Below are 27,665 nucleotides of genomic sequence, written 5' to 3' on the forward strand. Positions count from 1 at the left end.
GCAGGATTATTGCAACAATCTGCAGTTTAACAAGAGCATGTATTTAAAGAAGATGAATAAATGACCACATTAAGTTCATTTGGATATGCAGAAGATATTAAGAATAAATTTAAGGAACCACAGAAAGAGGGGGAAGGAAGCCAAGTTTTGAAATGTCACCATGAAATGTATAAACCTGAAAAGTATACTTTTTTAAAAAAAAATAAAATAAAGAATTTGCAAGCTGCCGCAACCCAATCCTTGCATTTGAAATTCGGAAGCAAGTCGCACTGAGTTGAGCGAGCCACATTCCGCGGGGATCAAGCTCCCACGTGCTTGCCAGCTTTGGACTCGAAAGGCGCAGGGGCGCCCGGCAGGAGGGGGCGCGCGCGTGCGTGCCTGGCCAGCCGGGGAAGGCTCGGCGTGCGAGCAGGTGGACAGGGAGCGAGCGCCATTCTCCTGGGCAGGTGGGACGAGGCCAGCGGCAGGCGCGCCCCTTTGGCTCCACTTCCCCTCATGCCACAGCCTCCCCCCCGATATCTACATTTACAGCTCCGCCCTGCGGGCTCCAAAGCAAGCCCCACCCCGCGCCTTCCACGGGTCTCGCTCCCAAGCCGACCCAGGTAAGGCGGACTGCAGCCCTCAGGAGCCCCGTCCGAAGGGAGGGGAGGGCGTGCACGTGACCGCGCGTCGGCCCGCGCCGTGGAAGCTCTACGTCACGCGAGCGGACGGTCTGTGTCCGCCTGGCAGCAGCAGCAGCAGCACCACCACCACGTGTCTGTCTTGCCTCTGCAGCGGGAGGTGTGCGCGCGCGGGGCTGGGGGGCACCTGGGGCCCAGACCCGCTAGGTAGGCGTGAGGTAAAGCTGCGGGTCGGGGGTGGCGGGCAGCGGAAGGCTCTCCTTCGCGGGCGCCCACCTTCCCTCGTGCCTCCCTTGCGGGGGGAATGGGAAGAGCCACCGACCATAAACATCCGGAGGGCGGGCGGGACAAAGCCCCGGATTGGCTCCAGGAGAGTGGAAAGGGCGAGCGAGTCGGTCAGAGTTTAGCGCCCGCGTGGCGGATTCATTCCCTCCCACCCCAGGTTTGTTGGTGCGGGAAGTTGGGGTGCAAGTCTCCCTCCCGCCCAGTTGAGAGCGAGAAGGGCGGTTTGGATGTCTGGAGGGACACCTGAGCAGCGCAGGCTGTGGGGCAGGAGCAGGGCTGATTCGACGCAACGGAAGCCTCCTTGAGGTATTTGGCTGAGGTGCGGGTGTAAAAAGAATGGCAGCAAACCGAAGAGGAGCGAAGCGAGCAGCTTCCTTTGGTAGCTTTCCGTGTTCAGCTGGGTTATGCGCCTGCTGGACGCTGGAAATGCAGCCCTCCCCGCCCCTCGCGCAGGAACCGCTGTCTCGTGCGCAAGTCCGTCGGATTTCTTGTCGGCCTAACTCCCTCCTAGAAAAGGATAGCGTTTGCAAAGGCAATGGGGTTAGGTCGCGTGATGCACCAACACAGTACCTTTCTTATGGAGAGAAGATCAACATCAGAGTTGCCTTCTCTTGCTTTGTTCACCTCACATAAACAATTTATGCAGCCAATGGGGAAAGATGTTGCTTTACAGTGGTGCCTCGCAAGATGAAATTAATTCGTTCCGCAAGTTTTTTCTTCTTGCGAGTTTTTCGTCTTGTGAAGCACGGTTTCCCATAGGAATGCATTGAAAATCAATCAATGTGTTCCTATGGAGACCATCCAGGGACAGAGGGGAAGCCGCGCGCCTTCCCCTCTGTCCCCGGACCTGTTTAAAGCAAGGGGCAGCGGGGAGAATATTGCTTCTCCCCGTTGCCTGCCCCGCAATCTCCGGGGACAGAGGGGAAGGCGCGCGCTTTAAACAGGTCCGGGGACAGAGGGGAAGGCGCGCGCCTTCCCCTCTGTCCCCGGAGATTGCGGGGCAGGCAACGGGGAGAAGCGATCTTCTCCCCGCCGCCCCTTGCTTCAAAAGAGGTCCGGGGACAGCGGGGAAGACGCGCTGCGCTTCCCCGCTATCCCCGGAGCTTGCGGGGCAAGCTTCGTTTTGCGAAGCAAGCCCATAGGGAGATGCATCTTGTGAAGCGGCTAAGAAAACAAAAAACTCCTTCGTCTAGCGAGTTTTTCGTCTTCCGAGGCGTTCGTCTTGCGGGGCACCACTGTACTTTACTTTCCCCTTCTGATGCACAAAATATGAACTTTGTGAAACTCAGGACAAAGAGCGTGTTGGGGTGGGGGTTTGTGCCTTTGGGTACTGTGCACTGATTTACAGCATGAATTCTTCTTTAAAGTTTTGCCTTTGCTTTTTGAAATGCAGTTGATATGTGCTTGTTGGTGATGGGAACTGTTTAATGGGTTTTTTGGAATTGTTCTGATAACTGTGTGTGTGTGTGTGTGTGTGTTTGAAAGCTTCTTCGTGCTGCAGTGGCACAAAGAAAAGAATGAGCAAGGCCTTTGGGTGATGTAGCTCTGGTACTGAGACTTAAACATGTCAGAAACACGTTATCTTAGACATGCCAAGTGGATAAGTTGTTTGGATGCAGAACTGGGACTGGGAGTGTGCATCAAGAAAAGGAAGGCCTGAAGAGGTCATGATGGGCTGGGAACTTGCTTTAAAGGAACAAGCTGTTACAGTGGTACCTCGCCTTACGTACCGTCCCCCTTACAAATGCTTCAGGTTACGCGCTCTGCTACCCGGAAGTAGATGCCCCTTGTTGCAAACTTTGCAACAGTGGAAGTCATGCTCCAGCAGCATGGCAGCAGTGGGAGGCACCATTAGCGAAAGTGCGCCTCATGTTATGAGTGGTTCACGGTTATGAACGGACCTCCGGAACAGATGAAGTTCGTAACTGGAGGTACCACAGTACTCTACTGGTGTTGGGTTAAAAGTGTAATTATGTTTTATGATCTGTTTTTGATGGTGTGTGTTTTAATGCCTTTTTAAAATTTGTCTGCTTTTTTCTACAGGGAAGCTGTTATTCTGTAGCTGGTTTGTACATCTAGGGGCAAATATCTTAACCTTCCTTTACCTGGCTGTTGGCGAGAAGGACAAAGGCCAGAGATGTGTGAGAGAGCTAGAAGCTAGAATCAGGCTGAGAGACAGAGCCATGCCTGATTTCTGATGGAATCTAAGGCTGTGAGTATGGGAGAAGCAAGATCTTCTTGGGATGTTAATACTGTAAGCCCCTTCATTGTAGGCTCAGGTGGTATATAAGTGTAAATAAACAATATATCATAAAGACACCACAGTCTCTGCTGTCCCTCATTCCGCAAAATCGATTTCTGGGTAAGTGCCTGGAACCCCTGGAATCTCTCACCGCTTGGAGATTGGGGTGGTGTGCAACAATGTTATCTATTCTGACCACCTAATCTTCTAATTAGCTGAAACACCTAGGCCTTGTTTGCACATCATATTAAACCTCGGTTAAACTAAACTATTGTTAAATGTGTATGGGTTGGGGCATGCTGCTGAAATCACATGTGTTTTCCTCCTCCACTTATGTTCTTATTTCAAGTCTACCTTTATTGCAAATATTTATTGTGTATTTTGTTGTTTCTTAACAAGGTGGCCATGAGGGAAAGGCTGTCAGAACTCTTGCAACTTCGGAGTTGATATGATAATTTACAACACTGTACATGATGAAGAAGCAACCAATGGCCTTTGGGAATGAGGATAGTGGAAAGGCGTTGGGTAAAGTGCCTGCTCTTTACGTTCTCATGAAACAGCCGCAGATCACTGGAAAAGCTGACCAAGGAGACTTAGTTTCAAATCAAGAGGACAATGGCCTTGCAGCACCAGTAAAATTGAAAGTGAAGACCTGCCTTCCAGCAGATTGCACCTCAGGAAGCATTACTGTTACCTTAGACAACAACAATATGTGGAATGAGTTCTACTATCGCGGCACAGAAATGATTCTGACTAAGCAGGGAAGGCGGATGTTTCCATACTGTCGATACTGGATAACAGGCTTAGACTCCAAGCTGAAGTATATTTTGGTCATGGATATTTCTCCAGTTGACAACTTACACTATAAATGGAATGGCCATAGTTGGGAGCCCAGTGGGAAAGCAGAACCCCATGTGCTGGGAAGAGTATTCATTCACCCTGAATCGCCTTCTACTGGCCGTTACTGGATGCAGCAGCCGGTCTCTTTCTACAAACTCAAACTTACTAACAATACCTTGGACCAGGAAGGGCATATCATTCTGCACTCGATGCACCGCTATCTACCTCGGCTACACTTGGTGCTTGCTGACAAAGCCACAGAGGTTATTCAGCTAAATGGTCCTGATGTCCATACCTTCATTTTCCCACAGACAGAGTTCTTTGCTGTGACTGCCTATCAAAACATACAAATGACACAACTGAAAATAGACTACAACCCATTTCTCAAAGGGTTCAAGAAAGCTGGTCTGAGCAGCAGACCTGAACATAAGGCAATGCAAAATGATTGTCCAGAGCAGAAAAGACGTAGAGTTTCTAACTTTACAAGCAGTTACAGGTGTCTCACTGAAGGTGTTGTTTCGGATCTGAAGCAAAGAGACCTAGATGCTTCATGTAATGCTTGGAAGTTATATAAATCTTCTTTGGAGAAAGAAACACTTACTCCAGACACAAAATGTGATGCGTCTGAATGGTACAGTTACATATCTATCATTATTGGGGATGAGTGATTCCCATCAACTGGTAATTGGAGGCTTACTGCCTGTGATGGTGGAGGTAGAACACAGCGATCATTGCTGGTAGCCATTGATAAACTTGTCCTCTATGTATTTGTCTAATCCTCTTAAAGCCATGCAAGTTGGTGGCCATTGCTACACTTCATGGTAACAAATTTCATAGTTTAACTATGTGCTGTGTCCTAAATGGTTTGGGGCCATTCTATATGGATGGGTGAAATTTATTAGAAATGGCTTGGTTGGGTATTTTGGAGATGTGTTTTGGGCCATATTAAGCCCGCAGATGAGATCTTCCCCACCAGTGAGTGCCCTGGCCTCCCTGCACCTCTTTCTGACTCACTTAGTGCTAAGTCTGCTTATGTCGTTCCTTTGATGCTATTTGTATCTGTTATCACTGCCGATAGCATGCAGAATTGGAGACGGGGGCTAAAAAAAATAAAGCTCTCTGAAAGTACCAGATCAAATTATCATACTCTTACAATAGTGAGATGCTGGGGAGAAACAGAAGGTGAATATTGTCGTTTCCCCTTACTTCTAAAACTACTGTGGCATGTGATTGGCTGCAGTCAGATACAGAAAGTCAAGATAAGTGCTTTGGCCAACATGGCATTTTGTATCTGATGCAATCTACCTGGTGCGTGTGTGTGTGTTTTCCTCTGTGCCATATTGGTGTGAGTTGTAGTCCTAGAAAAAGAAGGTGGTAGTTGCCACCTAATACATGATCAGAATACTGATGGGCATTAGAGTTCTTTAATGTTGTGCTAGAATTCAGAGGGGTCAGAAGTCCCAGCAGTATCCGTTTAAAGTGGTAGCTTAAAGAAGTAACTTTTAATGATTTCATTAGTAAGTGCATGCGCAGGCTTGGGAGTGCAGGAAATAGGTTTAATTAATATGACAATATTAAGTAAAGTAGGCTCTTTGATTCAGTGAGACCCACATCCAATTAAGTGTGCATAGGATTGGAGCATAAAGGGAACCTGCATGCAGATGCACTTTGCCAGTTCTATGCTTGTCACTCTCCAAGTGCCTGGCAGCCAGCTGGCTGCAGTTCCCAGCTGACTGTTGGGCGCTTCGGAACCCAGTGTAAGTGATTTTGACAGGTGGGCAGGATGACCCACCTATCAATCATGTGGCATCATACAGATGTCCTGAGATTGACAGGTAGGTTGTCCTGCCCATATGTCAAAACTGATCCACAGGGTGTGGCCAGGTCAAAATCTGACCTGTGGGATCAAAAAAGTTCCCCATCCCTGATTTAAATAAATACCGTGGTACCTCGAGTTAAGAACTTAATTTGTTCCGGAGGTCCGTTCTTAAACTGAAACTGTTCTTAACCTGAGGTACCACTTTAGCTAATGGGGCCTCCGGCTGCCGCTGCACCACCACCGCACGATTTCTGTTCTCATCCTGAAGCAAAGTTCTTAACCCGAGGTAATAATTCTGGGTTAGCGGAGTCTGTAACCTGAAGCGTCTGTAACCTGAGTTACCACTGTAAATGCTAAACTAAAGCTGGCAGTCAGTCCCATTCTATGCATACTTACTTAAAAGTAATTATTTCCAGGTAGGTACATGAGGCCAAAATTCTATGCATGCTTAATTGGGAGAAGGTCTCACTGGAACTTACTTCCAAATCAACCAAAAGAAGATGGGAATACAGAAGGGAATAATTTTGTGACACTAAAATGAAATTTGGTCTGAGTTTATAGCATCCAGAGAGACTATAGCATCCAGAGAGCCAGTGTGGTGTAGTGGTTAAGAGCGGTGGACTTGTAATCTGTTGAACTGGGTGTCCGCGTCCCCGCTCCTCCACATGCAGCTGCAGGGTGACCTTGGGCTAGTCACATTTCTATGAAGTATCTCAGCCTCGCTCATCTCACAGAGTGTTTGTTGTGGGGGAGGAGGGGAAAGGGAGGTTGTTACTCCTTAGGGTAGTGATAAAGCAGGATATCAAATCCAAAGTCTTCATCCAGCAAATGTATTGCTTTAGAAAATATATATGGTATCACAGGTAACCTGAATGATGTATGTATTGATTGATGGATAAAGGAAGGCTGATTTACTTTCACACTAGTAATGGAAGCTGCTAAAGCTATATATAAACTGCACAGCCATTAGGGTTTTGCATTACTTAGCAATAACAGATATATAATTTTTATACAAATGCATGATAAACTGGACAAAATAAATTTATCAGGATATTATTTAATTTCTGCAATTACATTGATCTAGTTTTTGTTTTCCTTTCTCCAGTCCAACAGCTTGTGAAAGGGATTCCCATGTGAAATCACAGCTGAACTCAAATGATGATATCCGTATATCCATTAAAGATAAGCCTGTAGATGACTATGTTTATGGGCCAAGAGTACATACAGAGAGGATACTCATGAACCGGGAAGGCACTGATAAAGCAACAGAAAAATATTTCTGTAGAGATAGAAACAAGATTTCAGAGACGCAGTTGGAGAAAAACTGTAATGAAATAGGAAGAAGAGAAGTGGACCTTGAATCCCACAAGCAACCACAGAGCGTTGCCAAAGACGAAACTTTAAAATTGGGTAGTGGGACAGTGCCTGATGCCTCCTTAAAGTGCTGTGGTACCACCAAGAATATGACCATCTCTGTTCTTGAAGCTCTTTTGTCTTCTTATAAGACACAGAAGTCTTCTTTGAATCATTCAGTAAATTCTTTGCCTGTCTGTTTTGAAAGTAACAAACTAGCTAGCCCGCTTAAAGTTGTGGAAGCAAAACATAAAGAACTTCATTTCAGAAGCAATAACACAGAGAAATGCTATTTGGGCAAAGATGCGCCATGGATAAATACCGAAACATACAGCAGCCATATGGTAACAAAAAAAGCAATGAGTTTCAACCTCTTGCCCCCTACGTCAACCATATTTATTCATGGAGGAAAAGAGAAAAATGTAGCCAAGAAGGCTGTGTTGGGAAGGGGTCTTGATAAGGAAGCAGGTTATGTGTTGTTTGGTCCACCTAAAAGAGGAAGACCACGTAAAGTGATTGAGACTGAACCATCCCTGAAATTCACAGCAAAGTCTGCTATGACAAGCAATGTGGGACCAGATTTTGCCAAGCCAGAGCTCATGGTTGATTACGAGGCTATAGATGGGGTCCTCTTTACATCCTTTGCATCAAAGGTAAATCTATCATTTAAATTTAATATTGTCTAGCATAGTTTATACTAGACAGATTGAAAGTTAAATGTGCATTTCTTTTTTTAATTGTGAACATTGCAGGTTTGGGGTGGCGGGACCTCTATGCTTTGGCGCTCACGCTCTTAAGTTTCAATAGCTCTGAATGTAAGTGTCGAGAGACCATGTTGGGGATCATTAGGAAAGGAATAAAAAATAAAATTGTCAATGCCATAATCCTTTTCTATAAACCTGTGATGCAACCGTATTTGGAGAGTTCTGTGCACGGTTGTGTTAGCACCTCAAGAAGGATGCTACAGAGTTGAAAAAGGGCAACCAAAGTGGGGACTGTAGCAACTCACTGATAAGTTACAACATTTGCGGCTTTTAGCCTAGTAAAAACGTGGGTTAAGAAGGGATGTGATGGGTGTGTGTAAAAATTATAGGGTGGAGAACTAGACAGGCAGACTTCTTTCTCCCTCTCAGAATACTTAGAACCCAGAGCAATCCAATGATGCTCAATGTGGAAAAATTCAAGACAGACAAAAGGAAATACTTCTTCATTCAGTACATAGTAAAAACAATGGAATTTTCTGTTACAAGATGATGTGATGGCTGTCAGTGTGGATGGCTTTAAAAGGGTGAATTTGTGGAGGAGAAGGCTATGTTAATGACATATATTAACTCCAATATCAGAGGAAGTGTGCTTCTGAGTACCAGTTGTTGGGAAAATGTGAGCTGGAGAGTGCCATTTTGCTCATATCCTGCATTTGGGCTTTTCATGGGCATCCAGCACACTAGACAAGTTAGGCCTCTGGTCCAATCAGCAGGGTGTTCTTTTTATGTACTTGTGACCTTGCCTTTTGTATGTGATCATGCAGAATTTAAAATCCAGACCATTTTATTCAGCTCTAGTATGTATTAAATCTTGTTAATATTAATTTGACTCTTGGTAGGTTGTCTAGGCCACTTTTGCTTAAGCATTTAACACTTATTGTAGTCCCTCTTTATGCACAGGAAGTTCTTGATAAACACAGACTTGATAAAATTGGGGGAAGAGAAGGACTACAGACTGGAGAAGCTTCCTTCCTGACTACATATGATTCAGGTACTCTTGACACTGCATAATTGAGATGGGGCGGCCTTAGTGCAGGGCAAATTAAGACTGCTAAGCAAACAGTAGGTTTTTTGGGTTTTTTTAAGTGTATCACATTCTTACCATTTGTATGTTAGAATATGATACACATTTTTTTTTTGTATTTGTATGTGTCAATAATACTTTTTTGTTCTATGACAGACTCTCAAATAAACCTACAACTTCTGGAAACAAAGCTCTTAGAAGATTTGAAGTCCTTCAGGCACAGACAAGTGATACATCCTAGTCTTCAAGAAGGTATGTTATCAGCAATAGATTCCGCAGCTGCTGTGATAGTTATCTAGAGCAGTATCTAACAAAACAGTTCAGCTAGCACAGTTTCAGCTGTGCAACATAACTTATTGTCCCTCTCCTCTCTTCATGCCACCCCAAACAAAATGCTCTGAAGGGTTGAGGGAGAACCATAACCAATTTCAGGGGAATACAGAGAGGGGAGAGGGAAGTTCCACTGCACAGCCAGAAGTGACTGAGCTAGTAGAACGGTTTAGTTCGAAATTGCCCTTAGAACATAGTATTCAGATATTGTTTCTCATGTGTGTGCTCTGTAGTCTATTCAGAGGCATTTGACAAGGTGCCCCATGATATTCTTGTAAAGAAGCTGGTAAAATGTGGTCTTGACTGCTACCACTCAGTGGATTTGTAACTGGCTGACTGACCGAACCCAAAGGGTGCTCATCAATGGTTCCTCTTCATCCTGGAGAAGAGTGACCAGTGGGGTGCCACAGGGTTCTGTCTTGGGCCCCGTCTTATTCAACATCTTTATCAATGACTTGGATGATGGACTCAAGGGCATCCTGATCAAATTTGCAGATGACACCAAACTGGGAGGGGTGGCTAACACCCCAGAGGACAGGATCACACTTCAAAACGACCTTGACAGATTAGAGAACTGGGCCAAAACAAACAAGATGAATTTTAACAGGGAGAAATGTAAAGTATTGCACTTGGGCAAAAAAAAATGAGAGGCACAAATGCAAGATGGGTGACACCTGGCTTGAGAGCAGTACATGTGAAAAGGATCTAGGAGTCTTGGTTGACCACAAACTTGACATGAGCCAACAGTGTGACGCGGCAGCTAAAAAAGCCAATACAATTCTGGGCTGCATCAATAGGAGTATAACATTTAGATCAAGGGAAGTAATAGTGCCACTGTATTCTGCTCTGGTCAGACCTCACCTGGAGTACTGTGTCCAGTTCTGGGCGCCACAGTTCAAGAAGGACACTGACAAAGTGGAACGTGTCCAGAGAAGGGCAACCAAAATGGTCAAAGGCCTGGAAACGATGCCTTATGAGGAACGGCTAAGGGAGCTGGGCATGTTTAGCCTGGAGAAGAGGAGGTTAAGGGGTGATATGATAGCCATGTTCAAATATATAAAAGGATGTCACATAGAGGAGGGAGAAAGGTTGTTTTCTGCTGCTCCAGAGAAGCGGCCACGGAGCAATGGATCCAAACTACAAGAAAGAAGATTCCACCTAAACATTAGGAAGAACTTCCTGACAGTAAGAGCTGTTCGACAGTGGAATTTGCTGCTAAGGAGTGTGGTGGAGTCTCCTTCTTTGGAGGTCTTTAAGCAGAGGCTTGACAACCATATGTCAAGAGTGCTCTGATGGTGTTTCCTGCTTGGCAGGGGGTTGGACTCGATGGCCCTTGTGGTCTCTTCCAACTCTATGATTCTATGATTCTATTCAGCTAAACTTTGATGCAATGTGCAGTGGTACCTTGGTTTAAGAACAGCTTAGTTTATGAACAACTGTATTAATGAATGCTGCCCACATTTGTATTAGAGCCCTTCACCTGTGCTTGAGGGAGTTGGTGGCTTATAGATTCTCTCAGAAGTTGCCACCCTTTTTAAACTAGTACCACATTTCAAATTTTGAGAGTGCTGGGGGCACCAGTCATGAAATGGCTGATGTGGGGAGCATGACACAACCCAAACTGGAGAGTACTGGCGCAGTGAAGCTCTTATAATAATTGCATTTCCATACTAGAAAAGGCTTTACCTGAATTTCTGCTTGTCACAAGAACCATGTTTTTCTCAAATGCCAACCCTAAATCAAAGCCTAGGCTGCTATCAGTGAACCCACTTACCCGAGAGTAAGCTCCAGTAAACACAGAAACTTACTTCTGAGTAGGCTTAAATACCATTGTGCTTTAAGTTAACTATTCAGCAAATTCTTAATGAATGTCTGGTTTTTAGTTCCTGTACAGCAGACCTCAACCTCTTTGTGAAGTTTTCACATTTGCCTTTTTGAGGAAGTAGGGATATTTAATGTCTACCCACTCTTATTTGCTGTAGTATTTGCAGAAAATAACTCCTAGGGTCTACAGAATCAGACAAACACCCTATAGGAAAGGTGCATCCTCGTTGCTAGGTTAAAAGACAAACTAAGGAGATTTCAGTAGAAAATAAGACGGGAGCAGGAAACCTACACTACAGTAGTACCTTGGTTGTTGAACTTAATCTGTTCTAGGAGTCTATTCAACTCCTGAAATGGTTCGAAAACCAAGGTGCGGCTTCCGATTGGCTGCAGGAGCTTCCTGCACTCAATTGGAAGCCGCATTGGATGTTTGGCTTCCAAAAAATGTTCACAAACCGGAACACTCATTTCCGGGTTTACGGCGTTCAGGAGCCAAAATGTCCGAGTACCAAGGTGTTCAAGAACCAAGGTACGACTGTGTATAGGAAGTGAAACAGCAACTCTTTAGGATCCTTGGATTCCTGCTGCCTGGTGTCTAAACAACTCACTTACCAATCACAGCTCTGACTCGCTCCTTGGCCAAAAACACTGAGAGGTAGGAGGAGCCATGGTGACTCATTTCAAATGAATTACTTAGAAGGGTATTTACACATTTTGTTTTATACCTTTCTTTTTAAGAGGGCTAGAGACATTTACGAAAGCTCAGAGTTTGGGAGGCCTGCCCGCAAAGACCTTCATGTGTGCTAGTTTGGCAACTACTGGCCACCCTGCCTTTCTTCATGCTTGTAAAGATCTCTAACGAGGGGTATTCTTCTTCTAGTGGGACTGAAGTTGGGTTCCGTGGACCCAACACTTAGCATTGACCTGAAATATTTGGGTGTGCAGCTTCCCCTGAGACCTTCAAAGGATTATGTATTTGGAGAAAACCAAGTGACAGATCTCAGTTGTCAAGGTAAATATAATGTATCTTTTCGAAATGTTAGAATGGTAAGCAGGGTCCATAAAACCCGGCTGCCTTTTGTTGGCCAGCCAGATATTATGAGAGTTTCACTTCACAAGTAATGGGGTTTCATTTCTGACCTTGTGCTGCATCACAGAACGAGGTCAGGCACAACCCGTGCTCTCCATCTGAGCTCCAGGCTGTGGGAATATTCTGGCCCTCTTCTCCAGCTTGGGACAGGGAGATGGCAGGGTATATCGTCCCCATAGTTGCATTTCAGAGAGTCTTGGAAGCCTAGTGCAATGGAGAGGGCAATCCGTGTCCCCCTTTCTAGTTCCTGCTGGAGAGGAAGACTGGAGCTTGAAACTTCGTGGCAGCCAGCAGTCTCAGCACTCCCAACTCCAGAAAGCAAGGCTGGGGCTTGTTGGTTTGCAAACTTTTTTTTTAACCCATTCATTGTATTTTCTATGTACAACCATTGTCTTAGTAAATTACATTATCACCGCACTATGCGAACAGTATAGAACAAAGCTATAAATTATGTAAATTGTGCATCGTTAGGTCTGACTGTTCAGACGAGATTTTGTGGGGGGTACATACATTTTGCCACCATATTTTTGAGGTGTTTGGAGTGCTTTGGAGGTGGAACACCAAAACAACCCCCAGATTTCTTCCCAACCTTAAAGCTTGAGAGAGATGGTACTTGCAGCTGTGCTGGGCTTCATTCAGCCGTGTTCCAAAGTGCTGTGCAGCTGTAGGGAAACTCCTGTCTCCACTCTCTCTAGATCCAAGTTTGGGAGGAAGGCTAAGGTTCATCTCTGGAGGAAAATGGAGTGCTCTCTATAGTATGTGCAACTGTAGAGCCCTCTGGGAATGAAGGACGTGACTGTTCTTATTTTAGTTATTATTTTCTAGAAGGAATTTTTGGTGAATTAACTTTGCTATTACTCAGGCCCTTGTCGCCTGTTGAGTACCCCTTTCAATAAATGCATGTGATAATTAGTTTATAGTTGTATATATATACACAGTTGTTTATAGACAGGAATATTGTGCCTCGTTAATAAGCTTGCTTTGCTACCTTCATTTCTAGATACCGCCGTTTCCTTCATTTCCAAGACTGGGAAAACCAATGATTTTAGAAAGATAAAAGGCTGGCAAGGAAGACTTAAGAACACTTCTAAGCAGGAAGGTAGGACATTGATTTTGTATATATTTTCCCTTCATGATGCTGCAGAAAGGAGATCTTTTGATAATTTTTAGATAAACTTTTGTGAGTTTCCTTTTCTGCCAGAACTGGGATTGATGTATTTTCAGAGGTTGTGTTTGACTTCTTTCTCTATGTCATATTCTGGATTAATTCAGGTAGCATTTTAGAGGACTCACTGAAGAACCGATCTGCCTTCTGCAGTGATAAACTGGACAAATATTTGGAAAGGGAAGGGAAGCTAATGGAAAGTGTGGGATTCTCTTCAAGCTTGTTTAGTTATCCCATGGATTGCCGGATTTCATCCAAAGGTGCCAGCAGTGCTCAAGCCCTCGATAAAGTTCCAGAGAAGAAACCCATCATTACTCCATCCAGCACTTACGCTTTCAAGCCTCTTTCTCTGCCTTCCATTTTTAGAAGGAGAAGAAGAACTAAGAATAAACAAACAACTTTTCGAGGCAGGGTAAAATCTTCCAAAAAGTTTACAGTGCCTTCAAAGCAGGAGCATGATTTCTCTGCCTTAGAAAACATCAATAGGTCTAGATCATATAGCCAAGTGGATGACAATGTGATTGTGCCAGAATTTGATGGAAACATACAGAAAAAGCAAATAACTGTGCATGAAGCACAGCAGCCAAAACAGAGTAGCTGTCCACTGCATTTATCTCAGATGAAACTGATGGAGCTGAAGGATTGTGCTTTGAGGGATGGGAAGCCACAAACCTGTATTACTGAAGAATGGGCAGACCTTTCTCTGGATACTTTGATCATCTCTCAGGTAAGCTTCAATAATCTTTACCATTTAGTCATTGGTTAGATATGCATATGCTAGAAATGGGCCCACGTACTCACAAGTTATTTTTCTTTTGCAATCCTTTTTTGACTATTTTGCAGAAGGTGGGGAAGGTATACGTCATTGGTTTTTGGAAAAAGCATGAAAAACAAAGAGAAATACATAACTCAGTATACATATCTGCTGCATAGTAAAGAAGTTACATTCAGAAATTACAAGGCAAAACATGTCCATTTCTATTTCATTTTTATATGACCACCATGTCCTTGCAGATCATCTGCAAAATTCAGATGGGCCATTAGGATTTCTTAATTCTGTTTCACATGCAATGTAACTGGCACAGTAAGATTAGCGTAAGAAAAGAAAGGAACTTCTATTGTCTTCATGCATTAGAATTATTCATAAGTTCACGGTGTGTGACCTGTAACTTCTGCGATTTGTTTTCACATTTCTAAACCAATTTAGGGTTGTATTCAGGTGACGTCTGGCTCACAGCAGACCCATTGAAATATACGAACCTAAGTTAGTAATGTCCATGAATTTCAAAGGGTTTAGTCTGAGTAGGAGCAGGACCAAATATCACTATGTGCACATATGACTGCTATACATCCTCACGTTGCAGTACTTCAACATAAACTTCATCCTTGTTTTAAAATATTGCACTACCCTGCACTGCTACGAAGTACTCAGAGCCACAGAATCATGGAATTGCAGCGTTGAAAGGACCCTGCATTCCTGTGCAATGCAGGAATATTGTCATATATATATATATATATATATATATATATATATATATATATATATATATTATATATTATATATTGAGTTGATACTCTGTGCTCAGATTCAGGTAAAAATGTGGTGACATTAATTCATTTATAAGCAGGTTCCGGTGGAGTTAATGGAATTGGAAGGTCGTGCATTGCAGAATGGGAAGCCACGGACTTGCATTACCAAAGAGCGAGCAGACCTATCTCTAGCATCTCTGCATAGCCCTCAGGTAAGTAGAAGTGGCCGTTTCCTTTGCCTTCCTTTGTAACTCTCATGGAGGAAAAGGCTGTCATTGCCTTCTCGTCGCGATAGCTATGCTTTGTCTCCACAGCTGGAGGCAGTACAGTAATGCTTCCAAGTACCAGTTGCTGGAAACCACAGGTGGGAAAGAGGGCTCTTGTACTTGGATCCTGCTTGCACATTTTTTTCACGGGCATCTCGTTGGCCACTGTGAGAATGGGATGCTGGATAATAATAATAATAATAATAATAATAATAATAATAATAATTTATTATTTATACCCCGCCCATCTGGCTGGGCCTCCCCAGCCACTCTGGGCAGCTTCCATAGAAAGCAAAAATACAATAAAATATCACACGTTAAAAACTTCCCTGAACAGGGCTGCCTTCAGATGTCTTCTGAATGTCAGGTAGTTGTTTATCGCTTTGACATCTGCTGGAAGGGCGTTCCACAGGGCGGGCGCCACTACCGAGAAGGCCCTCTGCCTGGTTCCCTGTAGCTTTGCTTCTCGCAATGAGGGAACCGCCAGAAGGCCCTCGGCGCTGGATGGGCTGTTGGCCTGCTACAGCATGCTCTTCTTATAATTACAGTTTATTCGCATTAATGTCCTATAAAAGACCAATCCTGGGGGGGAGGTGGGATTCTAATGTTCCCATGCACAAGACAATCCATTTTATTAAAAAAAAAGTGTCTGGTAAGTCTCGCAAGACTGCTTTGAGATTCTGAACCAACAATCTAGTGAATGACCCTTGTGGAACTCTTAAGCAAGATTGCTGCTTGCAGAATGATGATCAAATCGGCTTGCTTTAGCCTGCTTAGAAGCACTTCTGTGATCAGACTCTAAACAGTAGTAAGAACATAAGAAACAAATGAAAACTGCACAGGACATTCCTCTTTTTTCCTCATAATCTTCAACATTAATGCTTCCATGTTCTGTCTTTTAAAAGGCTATTGGATGTTAGCTTTCACTTTCTGTTACACACGGGGTACAATCCTATTTCCCTTCATCTTTTGTGCATTTTTATACCATCCACTTGAGGACAAGGTATAAATCATGTATCATAAAGTGTTGTGTAATTGATCTTATACCCTACATTTGTTCAAAATTTGTTGTGTCTAGGTTCTTGCCTAAATTCTTGAGATACATATTTGTATATTCTTTCAGACTTCACTCAAAAGCAAGCCTACCTGTAACATAACCAGCAGCCAAGATCCAGCACACAGTGGCACCTGCCAGCTTGGGTGTGTCTGTGCTAGTTTAGCTTCTGGGATGTGCCAGCCCACACTTTCCTGCAAGACGGAGTGCACATTTGATTGTCTGAAGAAAAGGGTGGCCCTGTTAAAGGGAGTTTCCGTGCACAAGAAAAGCTTGAAGAAATATTTATGTGAAATTACTGAATGCTGCAACGGAAAAAGGGATTGGAAACTGGAGCATGTCAATAAACAGATGAGAAGCAATGATGAATGTAAGTCTTACTAGAAAAGTGTTCGAAATATTTTCAAAAACCTTTTTTCTGGGAGTTTGCTGAATAAACATTCTGGACTATCCAGGTGTGTTAAATCTTGACACTGTTATCAAATATAAATGGAAACTACAACAAAATGTTACTGTGGTTTCTCTGGTAAAACATCTGATTATTCTTTCTTTTGACTCCACCCCCCCTTCTATGTGCCTTTCTCGTCCCGTCACACCCTGTGTGTTTTGTTGCTGGTTGTTTTTTTTTTTTACCAAATGTATGTGTCTATGTACTATCTTAGGTTGGGGATAAATAAGCTGCTTTTGGAACACTCACACGTTCATTCTAAGCCGTGGTTTGGTTTACCATGATGTGTGAACCAGGCTGGTGTGGTGACCTGACGTTATTTCAGTGATATGGTTCCATTTCTGTTTTACATGTGCGTTCAGAATATCCTTGCTAGGGGAGTCATGGATTTCTAAATGTCACTCGCTACGTCTTCTTTTTTTAGTCTTAGATGAGGGTGGAGGGGCAGAGAAGGTGCCATGCCTGCCTTTTAAGTTTCTATGATCAGCAGTGAATTAGAGGACTGTTCCTCCAACATCTGCCCTACTGGCACCCTTTAGTGCTGAACCCTTACACTCCTGGCTTCCTCCCATGGGTGAGCACCCAGTCATCCTACAAATTTCATCCACTCGCCCTCCCATCCATCTCTGTGGCATGGATTTCCCCTACCTTTTCTCTTGCTCCGTTTAGGATTTTTTTCACCACTGAGGGTACTGCTGCTTATTGCATGTTTCAGTCTTTCCTCCCCTGTCTCCCACATGAAAGGATGCACGTACAATTGTCATGTTACTGTTTGTGGTGGGCTTATCCATTTTTTGGAATATATATATATATATATATATATATATATATATATATATATATGTGTGTGTGTGTATATATACACACACACACACACATACATACATATATATACATACATATATATATATATATATGCTGGATCTGCAACACAAGGACCTATTTACAGTGCTATTTTTCTGGAAAAAGAGGCGCCTGAACTTGCCATGAGCACCTCCCTTGTTCTCTTAGAATGGCAATGGTGCTGATGTAAGAATTATCAAGACCCAGGGTGTCCTTTCTTAAAAAATTAAAAAATTCCAATACTGATTGTCTTGAACCTTTGGCTAGAATGTATTAGGCTTGATTCGGTTTGCCTGCATTTTATGACTCCTACGCTGCATTCCTTTCCTATCTGACCCTGAAAGTGCCACAGATGGTCACTCAGGGTGTTTTGCTATGTCTGTTTTGAGTGAAATCCGGCATCTACTTGAAAGTTTCCAAGGAACAGATAGGGACGAGAATGTCATCAACCCTGTTGGAGGCCTGGTTGCTAAGGAAACAGTGATAAAGTAGGAAATGGCCTGAACAGTTAGAGGCATCCCAAGGTAACTGAGCAGGTGATGGAGCCATGCGTGTTTTACTTCTCATGACCTTTCTTGATGTATGTAGAAGGATGTTTAAGAGTGTTTTGATATTTTATTCTTCTTCGTGTGCTGTACACATTCACAGTCCTTACGAAGCCTTCTTTAAAACACCTTTCATTTTTTTTCCTTCAGTTTTTTTGGCATCTGCATACTTCAGGGAACCCCTAAGCACACGGATCCCTCCCTTCCCTCATGGGCTACAAAACAAACGCCACTCATGACTGAGGATGGGTAATGGAATGATTTCAAAAAGAATGCCACTTTCAGTGTCTTCTTTGTTGCGCTAAATTTCAAAGCTCTTCCTTTCCCCCACTTTGATATCAATTGGAGTCTTGTGATGTGACCTTCACTCCTACTTGTTGCTCCTTTCCCCGCTTTTGCCTAGTTTATTATTTACTAGAGGTAAAATGAACAGCACAGGATTTGTTTCAGTTCTTTCGCTGCTATTCCAGTGATTAGAGCATTAAAGCTGCTTGTTATCTTTCCTTCAGCAGTCTGTAGTGCAGAGCCAGACCAAGCTGTTACGGATTTGCCATTGCGGGTGAAGGAAGAAGGGGACATGTTTATTCCTGACAAAAGTGCAACTGCTACAAAGACTGCTCCAGACGACGTGGATGCAGGGGGAGAATTATTAAGTGGGGAACCTTTATTGCATCCTGACGTTCCATCAGACACGATATTGGCAGACCATTCATATGTTTGCAGGAAGCCAAGTAAGACAGTTAAAGTGACTGTGAGAAGTGAGAAGCAGCATGTGAGGTACCTTGAAGGTATGTCAGATGAGGCTGAAGATGGTTTGCAAACTGATGTTCCTGTGTGTGATACATTACAGAAAAGCCCCACATGTCAGGAAGAGGCTCCGCATATGAAATGTTCAAATGGGGAGCAAACACACATTGCCCAAATGCAAAGGCCCATGACTGATTCGGAAGGACCTAAGCAGACACAGCCAACGTTGTTTGGTAAACTGCAGCGGATTGTAAGCATGAGCCATAAAGAAAAGCAGCAGCAGAAAAGGGCCAAATCTCTTCAGAGTCAGCAGCAAAATCAACATGACTTTGAACTGCTAAGGAGGCACTGGAAAGAGAGGGGTCACTCCATGCAAATAGAAAATGTCAAGGAAACAGAGAGAGGAGAGCTTGAGATCTGCTGTACAAGGGACCAGAATTACACACCAGGAAAGACGTGTGTGGATAGTACCCAAGAATATCTTTCTAACAGTAGTGTTAATGTTCAGGAAAACTGTAACATTTCTTGCTATAAAAAAGGTCTTTCTGGTTTACGGGGAGAGAATCAAGCTTTTAAGGATGACCTTGCTGAGCCCAACAGAACTTGGAGCAAATCATCCCAGAATCCAGTTGCTAAATGCTTAGGAAAAAATGCATCTAAAACCAACTATTGGAAAAATGGTCCTATGTCATTTGGTATCACCAAGGATGATATAGGAAATGGTGAAAAAACAGATGATTCTGCAGAGGAAGATATTGATGGCAGTTCTGACCACCAGATTGAAACACTGGTGAGCATCCCACACCCCTTTAATTTGTAAAACAAATCTGGCAGCAAAATGTTTTTACTATAACACAATTTATTTGCGAACCATGGAAACCACTGTGACCAGTTGAGATTGCCGCTGTCACTTGCCTTGGATCTTTGGGTCCAAGGTGTGTGCGTAAATTTTCTACTGTTTGCCTTTCCTTAACTTCTCTTTATACCAATTTCTTCAGTTTTACCATCCAAACTTAACTTTCCTCACAGAATTTGAACTTGTTGCAAAAATTCTGTTGTTGAGAATTTAACTTCCTCTGTGGTTAAAAAGTGTGTAAATATTTTCATGACTCAGTCAGAAATTGGAGTGTATGGAGTCTTGACAAATGCCACAGATGAGGTTTGTTTTGTGGTATTAGGCTAACTACAGTAGTTCAGTTTCCAGAGCTGAAAAACATTCCAAACTCCACTGTCCATCTTGTTGTATCCCTCCAGGTAAAGAATACCAATTGGCAAGGAGAGTGCAGTTCTGTCAAGCTGGAAGAAAAAATACCACATTTGAAAACGGTGGAGGCCAAAGAGTCAAAAATCACAATATACAATACAAAATTAAAAGAAAATAAGTTGCCAGCACATCCTTCAGAGTTCCATACTGAAAGTATCATATGTGAGAGTAGTGCTACTACTTCAGAGATGGTCAAAAAGAATGCAGAAATTGTAGAGCGATTATCCAGTGATGCTCCCATCTTCCATCCTGATGCTGTATCGTTAGATCACACCTATAGCATTGCAGCGATGTACAACAAGGAACATCATGTTAACTGTCCTGAAGAAGCTCCAGGTGATATTTCTCAATCGGTAAGACTCAATTTGTTACTTAATCTTCAGAACACCAAAGTTAAATAATTTTATACACCTTAACAAGTTGTTGCAACTTTACATTAAAACAGTGGTCTTTATTACCATTCTTCAGTTGTACCCTGAACAGCTGTAAACATTAATGTTTGGGCAATAGGCCAGTTTCCATGTCACAATATACCATAGCAAATGGTTTACCATGAACACATCTGTCTGTGCTGGTTGCCTCCTCTCTGCTAGCACATGGAAGAAACACACCACATTCTGAGTTTGAAATGAAACATTACTTGACTGGAGCTTCTCTGTAGGACTGAGTTTAACTGCCTTTTTAATGTTCTGTTTCAGAATGGAAGGGACTCCAGTCAAGGTGACAAGAAAATGAACACTGAACCTGGAGAGTTTTCAAAGAAAAGTATTATTACTACAGCAGCTCATGCCCTACTTCCTAGACAGTTGTAAGCAAGTTTTTTTTTAAGCAACAACAACAAAGACACACCAGCAAGTGGATTTTTAGCATAGTGCTATTTTTTATTATGTCTAGTAGATATAGTTAATTTTAATGCAGTCCAAGGCTCTGCTCTGTGGTTTATTTGGTTCACACAGTGAGACTTTACAATGATGCGTCACCCAGAAGCCCTTTTTAAAATATACTTAGCTCATAACCTTTAGGACAGGACTGGGGAACCATTTTGGCTGGAAAGGTGGCCTGCCCTCTGAACCACTTTTCAAGGATGCAATGTAGAACGTCAACCTTTGCAACCACAGCTTAAATTCAGCCCTTTTTGACCCCTCTACAGAGCCCTTCCTCTTCCAACCCAGAGCAATCAAGCAGATAGCTGAAGGGCTGGATTCACTGATTGAGAAAAGAAATCTAATGTCTCGTAAGAAACTGCAACTACACAGCAGACTTGGCACCTTGATTTGTAATGTGGGCATTCCTTCCTGCTATGACTGTACACACTTGTAGGCTAAATTTATTCCCTGGTAACTTGGCTTGATGATAGACCACTTGCTTGGTATGAAAAAGATTCTTGCCATCTCCACTTAAAAGAATCAAGAGATCAGAAAACCTCAGCCTGGGACCAGTCCTGGGCTAGATGGGCAAATAGCCTGATGTGCTGTTTCCTAATTGCTAATGTTAGTACTCAAAGATTAAATTTTAAAAAATAAAAAATATTATCAGCTATATAGGGCACCTTTAATTTGTATGTTAGTTCAAATTATATTTTTGAGAGTACTAAGAGCCTAAGATGTGCTGTTTCAGGCAACCTTTGGTTCATTCATTTGTTTACTTCAAGAGACTGAGTAGCATGCAGAGCAGAATAAGAAAGCAAGAAGGGCACAGCAGAAGGAGGGGACAGAGCAGGGACATTTCCTGTGTGACCAGAGCACAACTTCCTGATCCTTTTGGCACAAAGAAAGTTTTCTTGCAGTTTTGATTGAGATTAAGCTATTATCTGAGCCAGATTGACTTGTGCAACTAAACACAACTTCTCTTTTTAAATCCTTCTAGGCATCTTACTCATGACTCTTCAAGTAAAGTGATGGAAAAGTCCCCTAAGGTGAATATACATTTCTTTTCTACTGTTGTGTCTTTGTGGTGTGTGTATTCCAGCTGAAATATACATTGACTGGTAGTGGGTTGTTGTTGTTTTTTTAAATTACTTAAGGGCATTGTTTGTTTTATGCGCGTGCCATGAGACAGGATTGGTAGTCAGGCCCTTTTCATTCTCCCCATCCCCCTTGGTGACCCTAGTGAGAATTCTAGCTGTTGCGCAGTAGCCTGTGTGGCTCCTTTGTTTTCCAGTGTTGCACCTTCAAAACCAAACAGCTGTTTAGCTTATTCATGCATTCCCATCCAGCATCTGGCAAGCTTTGTGGAGACATGCAGAAGCCCAGGTTTGGGGGATAATATAAAATCCCAAGTATTTATACCAGTCACTGTATATTTTTTTCCTGTCTGGTGAAAGTGTTGTTTCTTGTCCACAGCCGTCTAGACTCTGGAAAAGAGAACCAAAGAATTGGACACAAAGCATGACTTCTTATCGCCCGAAACACACAGCAGATGAACAGCGTCGGCGTAAGGAAATGAAAGAACTCTTTGAAAAACTGCAGGGGGCCTTGGGATTGCAGAGCACTCCCAGCATTGCCAAGCGCATCCTCCTCGAGCAGGTAGATGGTTCATCATTTAGCTTTATGTGGAAGGAAATGCCTCTTCATCAAGAGAACTTTATTTTTAACAGCAGCAAGATGAAAAATCTTAAATTGAAAGATATAAAAAAGAGAGATACAAATTTTTTTTTTGGGGGGGGGGGTTCTAACGTGCCACAGCAACTCAGCTCCATGTTGGACAAATGCATCTGGCTTAATTTTCTTTCTCTGAGTACATTAGCCAATTAACTTGGCACATTGCCAAGATAATTATTTCCACCAATAGCATTTTTTGCCTTGTCTCCTCTGTCCCCAGCTGAAGCTTGCTCTGCTAATATACACAAAGGCCCTAATATTTTTAATGCAGCTGATTTGCTAACATGTCTGCAAAGTTTCTGCCATTTCTTTGTTTTTAGGGTGCTTTGAGAGTAGAGAAGAGAAGCTGTTCCCCGCCCCCCCCCCTCTGTATTGCTCTGGAATGTAAAAATGACATCTTTGTCCCTTTCCAGGCCACTGAAGATATCCAGAGGCTAAGAGATCAGGCAGACCAATTGACAAGCCACAAGAAGTTCCTGTTGTGCAAGCGCAACACCCTGATTCATAAAGTGTCTACACTCTCAGGTGAATGACTTAATGGACAGGTTTTCTTAAAAAATAAACAAAACCAAACATACATGTAGATGAAGAAAGAAATTCCATCATAGGAGAATACTAGGATGATTCAAAGTGGTTGGGATGAATTGTTCATTTAGGATTCTAAGGATTATACTTTCAAAGACACAAATGCTATTAAAGATGTTCTGCTTGCTAACTATATCCTTGCGTGCCATGTGTATTGGAAATTGTACTAATCTTGCACTATGAAATACTGTATTTTGAGCTAATGTGTGTTTTTGTTCCTTTGAATTGCATAGTGAGGGATATCCAACTCTTTGTTTTCTCTGTAGGCAAGTCACAGGAAGCGATCTTGAAGAAGCTAGAATACATTTTTACAAAGCAGAAGGCACTAGAAGAACAGGAGAACCAGAACCAGCAAGATATGGTGGAAATCATTAAAACAGCGAGAACTACTAGTTCCACTGTGGAAAACAGCCCCTTTTCTCTTTCTAGAGAGACAAAACCGGTAATCCTGTCCAACAGGCATACGAAACCATTGATATGTTCCAAGAACAGAAGCAGTGTCACAGGTAGGCTGCCGAAAGGAGGCGATTTTTATACAAAGTGAAACCAAAATCCCCAGGGCATTCTGGGAAGCATAGATCTGATGTGTACCTGAGTGGAGCAGCTCCCTTCCCACACTAATAATAAACAGTCTAGTTTTGCTTGCAGAAGTGTGTGGAGCCATCCCATAAAAGGCAGCTTGGGGCCTCCATCACATTGCCAGGCATACAGCATCCTACCCCAAGCCTTTCACTCAAAGGAAAGGCATAGAGCTACACACAGGAAACTAAGGAAGAACAAGCAGCTGGCTGTTCCTGGGGAGGTGCAGAAAGGCATCTCCTTAGAGTGAACAGCTTGGCTGGGAGAGGGACAGGAGGGGCAGAATTATACTGATTCCTATAAGGTGGCTCTGCACACTGCTCTTGTGGCTTGTGAATTGCCGCTTGGAGGAGGAGGAGTTTGGATTTTATACCCCGCTTTATCACTACTCTAAGGAGTCTCAATCTCCTTTCCCTTCCTCCCCCACAACAAACACTCTGTGAGGTGAGTGAGACTGAGAGACTTCAGAGAAGTGTAACTAGACCAAGGTCACCCAGCAGCTGCATGTGGAGGCGCGGGGAAGCGAACCCAGTTCACCAGATTACAAGTCTACTGCTCTTAACCACTACACCACATTTGTGTTTTGGTTCATCATCATATAGGACACTTCTGTTCCTTTTTGCAGTTGATCTCTTATAGTTAGCATTTCTGTTTTTCAGATGGAATAAAAGCTTTTAGGCTTTTACTTTTCAAACAGTAGCCTCACATGCTATTTAACAAGCCCCTTTGAAACAGGGTGGACTTTTTTTGACAGATCTGTGATATGTTCGGGGGTTGGGGGTTGGGAATCTTACAAGTATTCCTCCAGGCTTTAGCAGTGCCAAAAGTTGCTCTTTAGATCCCATTTCCTCTCTCACCAGTATTCTAACGAGCCTATCTTTGTTTGGGCTTACTTACAGAAAATGAAGACTCCTTAATGATGCCAAGGATAGTAAATGTGGTGTCACTGGCTACTGAAGAAAATACAAATTTACTCCTGGATTTAAATAAGAAACCTTATGTAACTCTGGATACAGATTCCCAGAAATGCTTACCTTCCATGCAGATAGTATTGCAGGAAACAACTGATTTTCAGTCTGAAGGAAATGCGGAACCGTCTTCCAGAAAACACAGGGATGCTACTGGAACAGCTCAAGTTTTTCTTAGTGAAAAAGAAAACTGTTTTCCACAAACAGTAAATGTATCCAGTATGAAGGGATCCCCAGAATTATTTGCAACAAAACTCTTCATTGAAGAGTTAAGTGGAAATCGGGTTAGGTTAAAAGATATATGCAAGGGAGGTGAGGGACAAAAGTCAAAGGATTCTTCATTTCAGAAGCTACAGATTAATGAACTCAAGGACTCTGGGGTAGAAATGGAACTGCAAAAAGTAGCCTCTGCAATACCTGAACCAGCACTGAATGCAAGTGACTTAATGGACCTAAAGAATGATGGCACTGATGAAACACTCACCTCACTTCTGAATGAAATTGTATCCCTCAATCGGCAGCTGAATGATGCAGCCCCAGACAGATCAAAACTTCCCAACTCCCCAAGCACTGAGTTTTCTCTGGAAGGTATGGGAAACTGCACGGAATCAGCTGCTGCAGCAGCAGGCTTTCACTTTCAGTTTGGCAAATTGGGTGAGAGCTATAAGGACCTCTGTTTTGTGCAAGAGAGTAGTGGTTCTGTAACTCCACTCTTGCTTCAGTTGGAAGACGATGATCTCACTGATGGTGACAGGAACCTGAGAGATCCTTCATCTGAATCGGGTGTTTTCAATCTAATGCCGGACTCTGAAGTAAAGGACCCAAATTGTAACATTTCAACAACTAGTGGGAGAAGCTGGAAAAATGTACCATGCATGGCAAAAACTACAAATGTGTCTCTTCCAGTTCTGCAGATGAAAACTAATATGGAACCTGGCCACCTTGACACACAGTGGAAGCCCATGCCCAAACTGGCACCCTTTGGACTAAAAAGTGCAAGCTTCCTATTAGATTCAGGAAGGCAAAACACCAGGATGATGCCTTTGTTGGCACCTGTTGGTGCAAACGTGTCATCTGTTGATTTAAAAGCTGCCCATTCAGCAGTCAAGGACAGGTCTATAAAGTAACACCTACATTAGCAACTGTCCTTGCAAAATCAAAATAGTACTGCAGCTTTAATTTTAAACATATTGGCAGGTGCATGCCCTATTTTCTCAGAAAACTTCAACACATACATGGATTGAAGGTTGTATGGTCCACTTTGAATAGAGGGGTTTGTGTCTAATTTATGAAGCTAGGTGATCTTTGTGAATGGTCTGATTAAGGATACACTAAATTCCTAGTAAAAATATTTGGGTGAGCCAAAATTAACTAATGATATAGCTCTATATCATTATAGAGCTATATAATTATAATTAGTTTTGTAAGAAATCAGAATGACTTTGTCACATGTTCTCTTTGGGAAGTGGAACAAAAATTTAACATTTAGTTATAAATTAAAAAATAAATAAAAATCAGTGGGAGTGTCATTTCCCAGCTCGCCCTCAGACTACAAATTTATATGTTCCTCTAAACTTTCATTTGCCAATCCTCCCTCTCTTCTATCATTTTTAAAATGTATGCAACCTAGAGAGAGGACTGACTATATCTATTCGTCCCAAACTTCTTCCACAGTTTACTCAAAAGAATGGTTATGCTCTAAAAAGAAGCATGTTTGTATGCATACGTATGTCCTGTCATCTCACTATATAATTTATAAGACAAACTAAATCCTGTCAAGTGGGAATTGGGTCCCTATACTACTCCACATTGCCGTGGAGTATTTGCAGATTGTTATTACCTCAACTATATGAGCAGAGCTGATTGCCACCTTCCCAATATGAGGGCCAGGGGAAGAGATGTGCAATTGGCTCAATTCACAGGATTTAAGTATTCACATGTATGGTGCAGTCACATGAAATAACATGACAAGTTTGGCAGCTTCCACATGCCTGTGGTTGTGTCTGAAGGAGGCCATATTTTTAGGTAACAATCAGTGTACTCTTTGTTCATTGCTTTTGGCTGGTTCCTCCTCCCTCTTGCCAAACTTCTGATACCAATTTAGTTGCAAAACTGCAAACTGTTTTACCCTGCTACAGGTAAATTAAACAGTTTTGATCAGGTTGTTCAACAATAATTGTTATTTGCAAGATGTTTCAAATTCATTTTGTAAGCGACAGCAAAGAATCTATAGAAACTCAGCTTTGAAATGTAAAGTAAAGGTATTTTGTAGTTTTATACAATTCATTCTTGTAGTTTTGCTAATGATTGAAACTTCAAGCCAGGAGGGAGTACTGAAGTAGAGTTAACAATTAGTACTTTTTCTTCCAATCGTAAATCATACCAATAAATGTGAATTCCTTTTGATAGCCTACTCCTGAATAGCAAATTCAAAACAGAGAATCTTCTGAAAGAATACCTACCTTGTTTCATGCTACAGTTCCAGTTACATTTTGCTTTTGTGCAATTAAGATTAATGTAAGGGTCCTTCCCCTCAGAGTCACATCCATCACACTACACATTTAGGGCAGCTTTTGTCTTATCTAGCAAATTTTCTTCTCTCAACTACTCTGCTTAATTTTGAATATAGCTATATAAAACGTTGAAGGTAAGATATGTATTATGTCAGAAGGTCAGCAGTTCGTATCTGCATGACGGGGTGAGCTCCTGTTGCTCTGTCTCAGCTTCTGCCAACCTAGCAGTTCGAAAGCATACCAGTGCAAGTAGATAAATGGGTACCACTGTGGTGGGAAGGTAAACAGCGTTTCTGTGTGCTCTAGCTTCCGTCACGGTGTTCTGTTGTGCCAGAAACAGTTTAGTCATGCTGGTCACATTACCTGG

General features: G+C 42.7%; 1 protein-coding gene and 1 long non-coding RNA gene across 9 annotated transcripts; one reads left to right on the forward strand and one right to left on the reverse strand.

The window, feature by feature from the left end:
- On the forward strand, nucleotides 1-27,191 carry LOC307209188 (MAX gene-associated protein-like). 8 transcript variants are annotated; one of them, XM_079964230.1, is made up of 19 exons: nucleotides 1-602; nucleotides 2,949-3,117; nucleotides 3,547-4,618; nucleotides 6,912-7,812; nucleotides 8,824-8,914; nucleotides 9,104-9,199; nucleotides 11,982-12,113; nucleotides 13,192-13,290; nucleotides 13,464-14,083; nucleotides 14,982-15,098; nucleotides 16,276-16,576; nucleotides 18,552-19,579; nucleotides 20,044-20,406; nucleotides 20,752-20,861; nucleotides 21,920-21,968; nucleotides 22,396-22,578; nucleotides 23,067-23,178; nucleotides 23,505-23,744; nucleotides 24,717-27,191. In XM_079964230.1, exons 3-19 carry the CDS (start codon nucleotides 3,618-3,620, stop codon nucleotides 25,910-25,912), a joined length of 6,639 nt encoding a protein of 2,212 aa, XP_079820356.1. In that variant the 5' UTR covers nucleotides 1-602; nucleotides 2,949-3,117; nucleotides 3,547-3,617; the 3' UTR covers nucleotides 25,913-27,191. The 8 variants fall into 8 exon arrangements, with proteins under 8 accessions (XP_079820356.1, XP_079820355.1, XP_079820357.1 ...); XM_079964229.1 differs by lacking the exon at nucleotides 1-602 and adding an exon at nucleotides 970-1,062; XM_079964231.1 differs by lacking the exon at nucleotides 1-602 and adding an exon at nucleotides 1,072-1,224.
- Nucleotides 19,609-25,378, reverse strand: LOC307209952. The gene is made up of 5 exons (XR_013835796.1): nucleotides 25,270-25,378; nucleotides 24,852-24,958; nucleotides 24,715-24,770; nucleotides 20,694-20,797; nucleotides 19,609-20,085 (listed from the first exon to the last, which is right to left on the reverse strand). It is a non-coding gene; the product is annotated as an uncharacterized lncRNA (long non-coding RNA).
- Nucleotides 27,192-27,665: the final 474 nt, after the last annotated feature.

The sequence above is a fragment of the Podarcis cretensis genome, assembly GCF_951804945.1.
Source record: "Podarcis cretensis genome assembly, chromosome: 1".
NCBI classification, from domain to species: Eukaryota; Metazoa; Chordata; class Lepidosauria; order Squamata; family Lacertidae; genus Podarcis; species Podarcis cretensis.